General features: G+C 40.6%; 2 protein-coding genes across 15 annotated transcripts in view; one reads left to right on the top strand and one right to left on the bottom strand.

Annotated features, from left to right (window-relative positions):
• The window catches only part of LOC145521066 (uncharacterized), a 102,116-nt gene that overhangs the window by 11,580 nt on the left and 78,518 nt on the right, over positions 1 to 12,018 (top strand). The gene's annotated exons all lie outside the window — the stretch shown is intronic.
• Positions 6,270 to 11,789, bottom strand: SMIM28 (small integral membrane protein 28). The gene is made up of 2 exons (XM_081528889.1): positions 11,366 to 11,789; positions 6,270 to 8,306 (listed from the first exon to the last, which is right to left on the bottom strand). The coding sequence occupies exons 1-2, from the start codon at positions 11,474 to 11,476 to the stop codon at positions 7,920 to 7,922; spliced, it is 498 nt and encodes a 165-aa protein (XP_081385015.1). The 5' UTR covers positions 11,477 to 11,789; the 3' UTR covers positions 6,270 to 7,919.

The raw sequence follows: 12,018 nt of genomic DNA, 5'->3' as shown, positions 1-12,018 counted from the left end.
AGTATAAATCCATATTGAAACATATCATATACATTTTTGTTTTAGTTTGGTTTTTATTATTTATTTAATGTTCAGAAACATGGGGCTTTTTCCAGGTTCATATTTATTGTACAAATGGAATATCATTTGGTGAGTTGACATTACCTTCTCTAGGCTTGGAGATACAGATGAAACAGGTTGGATGGGTGCGGTAGAGACAGCTTGGACTCCCATTAATGTTGCTTTCACAGCTGGAAATCTTTTGGACCTGCACTTGAAGTACAGGATAATCAAAGGAAAGTCTCTGTATGTGGTCAGTACATGGTTCATTCTACTTGTGAGAATGTAAGAGTTGAAATATATTTTTAATACCAGTGAACTGGAGTTGGGCATCAGTTTCTGGGGCTACAGTGGTTTCAATCCTGCCATCATCACAAATTCTATACCTTGGTGGCTCAGATGGTAAAGAATCTGCCTGCAACGCAGGAGACCAAGGTTAGATCCCTGAGTTGGGAAGATCATCTGGAAAAGGGAATGGCTACCCACTCCAGCATTCTTGCCTGGAGAATTCTATAGACAGAGGAGCCTGATGGGCTATAGTCCATGGAATTGCAAAGAGTCAGACACGACTGAAAGACTAACACTTTCACTTTGCACCAGGTCAGAAGAAGTTGCCTGCTTCAAGGTTTAAAAGTCTGGCTTTCCATTGCAACTCTCCTACTTTCTGGCTGTGTCATGTTGGTCATACGATTCAGCCTTCTTGAATCTGTTTCCTCATTTGTACAAATGGATGGGATTCACCTCGTATGCTTTTGAGGATTCCAAGAGGTAATGCCTGGTCATCTCTTGGCCCAACGTTTTGCATGTCACATCCTGATAAATAGTAGTTATTAGTATGGTCTTTTGTGAATAAAAACTCTGGACCAGTTCATTAAGAACTGAAATTGGTTCTTTGAACTTACCTGATCCTCTGCTCATTCAGCACGCGTGTTCTTATACATTCTACCTAAGGAGAAGACTTATTGAAATCACTTGATTATTTACTGCTTTGATGACACTAACAGAACAAGAGGAGGAGAGAGGGAGGGAAAGTGTGGCTTGAACCACTGGGTGTATGTAGGGAAGAGAGAGAGAACACAGGTATTTCCTCTGAAAAAATTTCAGATTTCTCTGGTTTTCTTGCTTAAAGTTGGCTTCCTTTGATCTGGGACAGCCTTCCTCCCAGGGCTGCATTATAACTGTGATGGGCCCAAAGCACTTTTGCTTTGGTGGGTCCCTTCCTCTGTAGAGAAATATAAACATTGTATTTTATGTCTCTGTTGTTATAAAGATGAATATAATTTTTGACCCCTCCCCCAAATTAACTTTTTAAATTCTGGTTTTAAATGAAAGTAAAATATTTTCATGGGCCCCTAAAAATGATGTGAGCTCTAGGCATGGAGCCTGGTAAGGCTGATGGCCAAACGGGTCCTAATGTCTTAGTTTCCCTACAAGAGTTTGAGAACGTCTGCTATAGTATGTGGGATGATAGATACAGAAAGGCACTAATACTTACTCTGCCCTTATGGTGAGTGTGTGTTTCAACATTGGATCCTTCTATTAACAACTCTCTGAGGCAGGGCTTATTAGTGTCATAAAGGAGTAAATAATGAATAATTTAGAACCAAGAAGATTCAGTGCTTGAAGTGAGAATATTTAACGTTTGCCTTGCCTGGTTCAGAATCCAGATAGAGAGGATGAATGCTAATGTTGGAGTTTCAAAGCATCCAACTATGTGTATTGTCTGAATATGGGGGATAGGAATTGGAGACGGAGAAGCTTTATTTTAACTCTGTATCACAAAGTCTTGCATTGCACTGAGAATACGGTGGGACTTATGATGCTTTATTCTAATATCAGAGTACAGTGATCTCAGTTCCTTCACCAGGGACTGATTTGGTCTTTGGGACCACAGGGTTTCTGAGATGAAGTGGTTGGTCTCATCTTTCCTCTTATCCATGTACAACTTTCCCTCTCACCCCCTATGACTTCTTTCAAGATTTTTTCCTTTATTTTTGATTTTCTGCAGTTTGAATTTGAAATGCCCAGGTGTAGGGGTTATTTTTCGGAGAAGGCAATGGCACCCCACTCCAGTACGCTTGCCTGGAAAATCCCATGGATGGAGGAGCCTGGTAGGCTACAGTCCATGGGGTCACTAAGAGTCGGAAACGACTGAGCAACTAAACTTTCACTTTTCCCTTTCATGCACTGGAGAAGGAAATGGCAACACACTCCAGTGTTCTTGCCTGGAGAATCCTGGGGAGGACGGCGGAGCCTGGTGGGCTGACGTCTATGGGGTCGCACAGAGTCAGACACGACTGAAGCGACTTAGCAGCAGCAGCAGCAGCAGGGGTATTTTTTGTTTTCCCGTTTGATGCTCTCCGCATTTCCTGGATCTGTGATTTGACATTAATTTAGAGAAATTTGTTGTCATTGTTGTTTCTAATATTTCTTTTCACTTTCTGGTATTCCCATTATACCTATGTAACACCTTTTCAGTTTGGTTCCGTCACTCAGTTGTGTCCGACTCTTTGTGACCCCATGAACTGCAGCACACGAGGCCTCCCTGTCCATCACCAACTCCCGAAGTTTACTCAAACTCATGTCCATCGAGTCGGTGATGCCATCCAACCATCTCATACTCTGTCGTCCCCTTCTCCTCCTGCCTTCAATCTTTCCCAGCATCAGGGTCTTTTATGGAGTAGGAAATGGCAACCCACTCCAGTATTCTAGGCTGGAAAATCCCATGAACAGAGGAGACTGGCCGGCTACAGTCCATGGTGTTGCAAAGAGTCGGACACGACTGAGCATGCACGCACCAACACCTTTTATAGTTGTCTCACAACTCTTGGATATTCTGTTTTGCTTTTTTTTTTTTTTTCCAGTTTTTTGTTTCTCTTTGCTTTTCCCTTTTGAAATTTTCTATTAACATTTCCTTAAACTTAGATTCCCTCCTCAACTGTGTCCAGTCTACTGATAAGCTCATCAAAAGCATTCTTCATTTCTGTGACAGTGTTTTTGGTTTCTAGCATTTCTTTTTGGTTCTTTCTTAGAATTTCCATCTCTCTGCAGACATTGCTCTTCTGTTCTTGTTGTCTGTGTTTTCCATTAGAGCTCTTTGCATAGTAATCATATTTATTTTACATTCCTGGTCTGATAATTCCAACAACATTCCTGCCATCTCTGGAACTGTTTCTGATGCTTGCTCTGTTAATTCATATTGTGTTTTGTGCGTTTTAGTATACGTTACAATTTTTTCTTGAAGGTTAAACTCAATGTACCAGGCAAAAAGAACTGCAGTAAATAGGCCTTTAATTACGTGGTGGTCAGTGGTTAGATGTGGGGAAAGGGAAAATGTTTTATAGTTTTATGATTGGGTCTCAGTCTTTTAGTGAGCCTGTGCCGCTGGGCTGTGAACGTCAAAAGTGCTTCTCGTTTTTTCTTTTCTCCCTTTTATTAGAACAAGCTAGCTAGCAGGGCGGAGGTTGGGTGTTTACCGGTTCTCCAGTGTAAGACTAGAATCAGCTGGGACTGCAGATTCCCCGCCCCCTCCCAGGTGAATTAGGTTCCGATAAAACCCGGGCAGGTTAGGCCCTGGAGAAGTAGTTCTCCTGAGGGCAGACTTTGTTGCAAAGAACGGAACATACTGGCGGCTTTCAAGATGGTTCCTCGGCCTCTCCTTCTGCTGGAAGAACAGAAGGTTTTTGTTTTTTCTCAGAGCTCCGTTGTGAGAATCTGGTAGGGATCCTAGAGGCAAAATTCACAGAGTGTGGGCCCCACTGAAGTGTTCACTTCTCAAATTTGCCTACTCTGAGCCTCCGGCAGTCCTTCAATTGCAGTTCAGCTTTCCCTGACTCTGGCCCAGTTTCCTGAAGAGGTTTCTATGCGCGGGTTTCTGCTCAAGGTAAGTTGTGATTTTCTGTATCCGTCTCTCTCTAGTTTGGAGGCCAGTGGTTTGCCCTGTGACCACCGTTCGCTGAATTTAAGAGGAGCTATTGATTTTTCGGTTTGTTGGCCTTTTTGTTGTTGTTATGATGGAGAAATGACTTTCAAACTCCTTTCATGCCAGACCATCATTTTGTAGAAAATGATGCCTTAGTGATATTTTCTGGTCCAGTGTAGAATTTAGTGAAAATGTCTACATTCTGGTCACTGTTACTATTATCCTCCCTCTTTTTAAAAACAACAACTTATTTGGCTGTGCCGGGTCGTAGTTGCGGCCTTGAGGGTTTTTAGTTTTTAGTTGTGGTATGTGGGGTCTAGTTCCCTGACCAGGGAGAGAACCCAGGCCCCCTGCATTGGAAGCATGAGGTCTTAACCACTGGGCTGCCAGGGAAGTTGCCTCCCTCCAATTCTTAATCTTTTCTGGCTACAGTTATTGCTTCCCCAAATACTTTTTAGCTGTTAAAATCTAGTTCTTTCATCCCTGGATTTTTAATCAATTCCACTCTCTGGCTTGGAGTGCTAACAGCCAGTACTACCCGAGTACACCTGTTTTGTCAACATTTTTAAAAGGATGCACTATTTACACGATTGTTTCTAATATTCTGCTTGCAAATCCTGCTTTGTGAGTTGAATTGGTGGCAGATGCATGTTAGGCTGTTGGCTTCAGGGAAGTGTTTACAGAAAATGTTGTGTTAAAATGATGGCTCAAAGCTAGATTTACAGACTTATTTTCTCTAAACGTGGTGCCTTAAACCTGGGTAGAAGCTTACCTGAATTTTGTATCCACTCACATTACCTAGAAAATGACTTGGCTTTGGTATTAGAATCTCTGGCTCTATTTCTGTTTAATTAGTCTATATGGGTCCTGATATCAGTATTTATAAATTTCCTCGAGTAATTCTGCCATGCAACTAGGGTTGAAGTCCACTGGTATGTAGCACATGTCAGCAAACCTTTACAGAACCAGGCAGTAAGTATTTGGGGCTTTGAATGTCAAATAGTCTCCTACTCAACTCTTGATGTAGGAAGAGCCATAGGCAAGTGGGCATGGCTGGGTTCCAATAATTTTATTTCTAGCCACTAAAATTCTAATTCCTATAGTTTTCATGTGTCATGAAATAGCCTTCTTTTTTTTTTTTTTTAAACTATTGAAAAATGTAAAAATCAGTCTGTCTCACAGAATGTACCATAACAGGTTGCAAGTAGGACTTGGCCTGGGGGCTGTAATTTATTTTCTTCACCGCTTGATTTGGTTCCACAGAAGAAAATGTTTCCTTAACTACATCACTGATAATGTCTTCAGTGAGTCCTAGCATTGACTACTTATCTTAAGCAAGTCTACCAGAACACATTTATTATTTGTTTATTTTGGGCTGTGCTGGGTCTTGGCTTTTCTCTACTTGCGGCGAGCGGGGGCTTCTCTCTAGTTGTGATGCACGGGCTTCTCACTGTGGTGGCTGCATTGTTGTGGAGCACTGCCTCTGAGGCACTCGGGCTTCAGTAGTTGCAGCACGTGGGCTTAGTAGTTGTGGTTCCTGGGCTCTGTCAGTAGTTGTGGCACTCAGTCTCAGTTGTCCTGCAGCTCGTGAGATCTTCCCAGACCAGGGATTGAATCCGTGTCTCCTGCATTGGCAGGCTGATTCTCTACCACTGAGCCACCAGGGAAGCCCTATCAGAACATTTTTAAACACGACAATGCATTTCCATATTAGCCTTTGAATTTGTGGCGATTGGGCTGCTTTTGTCTACAAATATCAAGCGTGGCTTAAATGGTTAAATAGTGGGAAAGTTATTCTCTCACGAAAATATAGACATTTGCAGGGTTATTCAGCAGCATGACAATTATCAACCCACGTATTGTCCATTTTTCTACTCTACTATCCTCAATACTAGTCCTGGTTGATGTCTTGCCCCTGGTTGAAAGGAACAGCCCTAGGCACCACGTGCAGACACATAACATCCAGCAGAGAGGATGAGTGTTTCCTTCCATGCATTTGTTTTTAAGGTGAGGAAGTCTTTTTAGAGCAAGCCTCTCTCCCGTGTACATCTCCCCATCAGCCCCAAAGACCAAATCAGCCCCTGGCAAAGGAATTGAGATCACCATGGTTAACTCTCATTGGGCATCCACTGGCGTGGGCAGGGGAAGGAAAATCTGTCTGCCTCTCAAAGGTGGTCCCAGAGTTTCAGAACCAAATCAGGGTTCTGTTAACAAGAGAAGAGGAAGAAATGGCAGTTGGGAAAGAATTAACAGAGTCTCACAGAGAACTAGATTCCTAGGATTAAAAAAAGAAGGCTGTTTGCTGAGCTTCTCATCGCCATTTGTTTATTTACTTCCCTTAAAGACCATTAGAGAATTGTTCAGTACAATTTTCCTGAAATAAATTTTATTGATTTTTCACTCAAGTAGATTGGTATTATTTCTATCAGATTACCTTTGAAAAGTAATGCATCGAACTTTGTTATTTTTCTACAACTGTACCATGTTGTGTATCTAGTATAAAAATGTTCATGTCAGTAATTTCAAAGAGTCGTCATTTTTCATTTGGAACCATCAAAAGGTTGCTTAAAGGTTGTTTAGTTTATACTGTGAAAATAAAGTTTTACCTCTGAAATTATAGCACTGAATACAAGTTTAAGGACCATGTGTGCCACCCCATGGGTATCCTGATGTAGCCCCCAAGTGTACATGACCCACCTCTACTTCCCCATTTGAAAATCACAGAGGGAGATTTGCATCCATTCCAAATTCAGCTGTACTATCTTATTTTGAGCCCTGACCCTCAGTTTGGAGTGGTCATGGAAATTCCACATTTACAGTTTTTCTGGGAGACCAACTGGCACTGTGGACGGTGCTGTGACCCAGGGCAGAGAGGCCAGGCTTCTGGTCCCAGCTCTGCCTCTTAGGAGGTATTTATCCTCTCTCAGCTCTAGCTTTGACATCTGCAAAGCAAGAGCTTGAACAATATGATTTATAAGACCCTGTTAGAGCTTATCTGTGTTTCTCTTTAAAATTTTGACATTTCCTTGTACATGTTGCTACTTTAAAATAGATAACCGACAAAGACCTACTGTATAGCAAAAATAAAACAATCCTTCAATCCTATATAAGGGGGAGAAAAAAAGGTTTGACCTTTCCTTTCCAATGTTAAACTGATTTCTACTCTTAATAGTGCTGCTTGATGAACATACGTTGTCACCGGATCCCCCCAAGATAATGTGTGGAAATAGCCACCTTTTGTCCTGCCATGGCACAGTTGGACAGCCCATGATATTCTAGTGTGAGACATTCCCATATCACCAAGCTAAATCCTTACAATCTAGGAAGCAAGTCAGAAGGTAAATAAGAGCGATGCTACTAACGAGAGAATTTTGTAGCACTTTGTTTTTTTTTAGCTAAAATGCTTGCAAATGTCAGTTCTTTCCTCATTAATATTGAAACATACTTCACCATTATTTACAACAGCCTTGAAAATGTACTGGGTCCACTGACCCCTGCAGCTCTAGAGCTGTTTTTTCTCTCCTTCTAGAACTCTCCAAGCCTCTTCACACAGAAGTGAAACAGTGAGGCCCTAAAGTTTTATTTGGTGGTCAAAGCAGTTATCTTTGGCTTATCAACATTTTTCTGTTTTCTTTCTCTATTGAGTTAGTTCTTATGTTCCCTAGTAATTCCTTTTTCCCCTCAACTCATATTAGAACTTTTTGTTTTTCTCAGGGATATATGTTATAGAAGAGCCCAGTCATCTTTAGAACAACCTGGGGAGACTTTCCCCTAAGGAACTTGAAAATGAGTTAACAAGATTGACGTTTGTCAAGTTCCACCCCCACCCCCCCAGCCCATTCATCCCGGTGTCCGCCAGTGACTAACAGCTTCTTAGGTCCAGAGGCCCTTGTCCCCCTGCCCAAGTGGGCTCTTTGAAGGGCGGAGAGCCATGTTCTGTATGATTTCCAGAAGCAGTTTATATTTGCTTATCCAGTCCAGGTGAACCCTCTTCACACTGAATGCCCGCATCCCGAGCCTGTTCCCCAGGGGCATTCTTGGTGGCCTCCTCATACGAGGGTGGTGAACATGCCTCGGAGAGAAGGGCAGCCTCCGGGGGCAGTGGGGAGTAAGGGGAGGTCTGCTCGCTGCTCCAGGGTAAGCCGGGCAGGAAGTCGGTCTCCTCCCTGGCAGGCGGGTGCTCTGGGAGGTCCAGGCCGGAAACCTGGCCCCGGGGCCGAGGGGTCTGACAGTGGCGATACAGGAAGAGCAGTAGAAAGGCCAGGAAGAGCAGGACGGTGGCTGGAAGAAGGATGAACAGGAAGGGCTCCACATCTTCCCGGGTGGAACTTCTCTTCTGGGTTCCCTGGAGTTGGGGAACGGAATAGAGTTAGAAGATGGGGAAAGAAGACCCCTGGAGTTCTAAGGTTGGCCTCTGTCTTTATTTTGTATTCTGCCATTGTTTGGGCTTCCCTGATAGCTCAGTTGGTAAAGAATCTGCCTGCAATGCAGGAGACCCCTGTTCGATTCTTGGGTCGGGAAGATCCCCTGGAGAAGGGAAAGGCCACCCACTCCAGTATTCTGGCCTGGAGAATTCCATAGACTGTATGGTCCATGGGGTCCCAAAGAGTTGGACACAACTGAGCGACTTTCACTTTCATCATCATTTACTCACTCTAAAAATCACTCTAATCATTCATTTATGCCAGTGAATTAAGGTGTACTTATAAAGTATGAATTCAGAATATCAAAAGTACACAAGGATACCCTACAATATTTCCACTGAAGTAAAAATCTTAGAATAAGGTTTAGTTTGTAGGTCCATCACACATTCATTGAATGAGAACTCTTACTATTTATGTACTTACTTTATTTAGAATTAGACCAATAATGTTTTATGCTGCACAAGGGTCATTTGGAACTTCTTTAATTCTGGAGTAAAATCTGACATTGTTACATGCTCCTGTGACATATAAATAACATTTGAAATCTGATTGGATAGCCAATGCTTATGATAATTAAGATTGTGAAATTCCTTCAATTTGTTTTTGCAATATTTGTAGGATAAATATAGAAATTTGGAACTCAAGAAAAAGAATTGCAGGTAAATTTTTAAGTAACCTAAAAGGTATTGATTTTATAGTATCAGCTTATAAGAATAATGATGATTCTTGATGGAGTAAATAATATAATAGGCACAGAATGATACTCCAACAGCAAGGTATGAAAAAAGAAGTCCTGTTCCAAATTGCGTAGACATCACTTTACATAAAGCTGCTAAGAAATAAGTATTACAATGCTTCTCCATTGACAACTCATGTGACTGTTAGTATCTACTACTACAGAGGGAAAGAAAACAGTGTAAAACCTTATAATTGTGTTTAAAAAACAACATACTAATATCTACTGATTTAAAATAAAACTTACACTAGTAAAATTATGAGAGCTGGGTTTTTTGCCTTGATTTTGGTGGAAAGAACAAATGTTTTGCTGGTCTTGACGTTTTAAGAGGCTGACTTACCTAGTTTTTTTTGTTGTTGTCGTTATCTTGAATTCCTAAAGAATTTACAACTATGTATGCTATTTTGACTTGAAATTAGATGGTCTATTTAATATTTACACTGTTAGATATTTTGTTTTGGTAAGATATGAGTTATGATATTTTAGCTTAAAATCCTTACAATTTTTTAAGGTTTACTTGAGCAGCAGAGCATCGTCTTTGGGCTTTGACAGCTGTGGTCTTGAATGTCAGTATGACCTTCTGATACCTGTGTGACCGTGGACTGTTCACTTACCCGCTCTGATTCTAGTTTTTCTTCAGTATGAAATGAGAGTAAAGTCTTTTTTGGAGGGTTGGCTTGAGAATGTAATGAATCAATGAGCTATGAATTTTTTCTGTTTTCTCACACATAATCAAGTTTATCAGAACTCTTAAAATCTGTTATGATAAAACAAGGACTTTGATTATATAAGCTTTAAGAATAGATGAACTCAAAAATAAATTTACTACAATTATTAAAAAAATCAAGTTGGACTCAAAAAGCAATTAAACTATGTTTATCTTCTCCCACTAGATAAATCATTTAAAACGTTAAAGCTATTATCTCAGTATTTAATCACTCTTCAACGTTGATAACCATGGACCATTTTGCATAATTGATTTTTCTTCTTTCTCCTTCAATAAATGTGGGTAATAATAGTTCCTAAACTGTTGTGGGCATCAAATTTTAAATACTGTTATACCCTCTAAGTTCCATATGCATTGAATATGAAGATACTTAATATTCTATTTAAAAGTTTTTATGTAATCCTCTTACTTTATACCACTAATGGTATTAGTTGCAAAAATTTGAGAAAGATGCTACTGTCCTCTTTTGTAATCAGTACTTCCATTGGGTGAGTTATCTTGTCAAGATAACACTTATACAGCAGATTAGGACAATTTCTTGAGATAAAGAACTCTTTTTTTTCCCCTAATTAAGAGACCATGGAGCTATAGAACAAATTTATGATGGTATCTTTGTTTTTTAAATGATTCATAATATATTGATTCAAATTGTTTTGGATTTTTTTTTTAATGCAGAAAGAATGTCTTTAGTCAAATATTCTAAATGGTTCATTACCCTCAAAGTAGCTTTTTAATATTTCTCAAGGACTTTGAAGTACAGGGATTACTTTAAAGAAAAAGGCAATAGAAAGTGTAACTGCTGAAGGATATATCATATATATGTATAATTTATTTCTGTAAAAAGTGGTTTTAGAGAACTTAAATATCAATCTCAGCCCTCAACTTTCTAGAAAACAAGAAAATAGGTTTCTTTCCCTCTTTCTGTGGGACAGTGGTATCACTCACTTTCCTGTTGACCATAAAATTAATTCTGAGTTTTTAGGTTTCTATGAATATTTTTCCTTAATGAACCCTCAGATTGGGACTCCTTTGGGGATTTCCCAGATAAAGCAAAGCAGCTGCTGTATTTTTTAGCGGCAAAACCTCTTTAACTCTTTGCTGCCCCTCCTGAAGTAAGATCCTTGGCTTCTTAGAAACAGTTAGAGGGCCAAAGGGAATCTCTTTCTTTTTTTTGTTGTTTTTTTAAATGTAGACATTGCTTACTGAGCAAAAATGCAACCTTGTCATACCCAGACAAGAATTTGCTGACTTCTGCCTTCAGGTGTTCTTTTATATATTTGTTATCTTAGGTGTTCTTAGAATATTCTGTGACAGTTTTTACTTGAATTTATCATTGTCAAAAGAATCCAGCTTTCAAGTTACCTCCTTACACCAGGTTAGTCAGTGAATTCATATTTTTGTCACACCTGTAATGCAAAATGTTGCCACCAAGTTTTCCTAACAGTATAGGCAATGTTGGTTTTAAAGCCAACAAGGATATTTGGGGGGAAGAAAAGGCATAAGTTGTAGGTACAGACCTGCAGCTGAGTTTCCAGAAGAGGGAGGCTGGGTTCGCTGGTTAACCACTCGTACGTTCCCCGGCCAGCGTGGCCAAACTTCCTCCAGCTGCTGCCCAGCAGTGCCCGCATGCTTCTACCCGACTGGTGCCCTGGTCACCCTTCCACCTCGCTGCCCAGATCTCAACAGCGCTGCTGCTTCTTGGCCCACATCCAGCTTGGGTGTGTTCGGCTGATGGCTCTTGGTGAATTTGTTCTCTGATGAGGATCAACAAGGGAAAAGAAACCAACCCGAGGGCCTCTGAGGACTATATTTAAATTCCGTGCCTCTGGGTTTGCCTCTGTGGCCTTCATCATATAAGCATGGCATCAGATACCAGACACGGAATAGATTTCAGACAGATGTTCTTTGCATTCCTGTTATTACAGTGCCGCAAATGGTCTCAGTGAGTAAAGAGCTATTTATATCTGAGGTAACTAATACCCTCTCCCTTCCCTTGCCACACCCCTCTCCAGAGATATAGCTGAGCAAGAAAAGCTACCCAACCTGAATTTCCTTTAATTATTTCTGGATTCTGTGGTACAAAGAGAAGCGGGTATTTGGTAGAGAAGCAAGACTCATTAATTACATTTTGGTGAATTATTTAGATGAAGGATGCTAAATGATAAAATTG

Source organism: Giraffa tippelskirchi, chromosome 9 (genome assembly GCF_054371585.1).
Source record: "Giraffa tippelskirchi isolate mGirTip1 chromosome 9, T2T-mGirTip1v1.2.pri, whole genome shotgun sequence".
NCBI lineage: Eukaryota > Metazoa > Chordata > Mammalia > Artiodactyla > Giraffidae > Giraffa > Giraffa tippelskirchi.
Note: the sequence above shows the minus strand (reverse complement) of the source record. Positions and strands in the feature narration are given on the sequence as shown.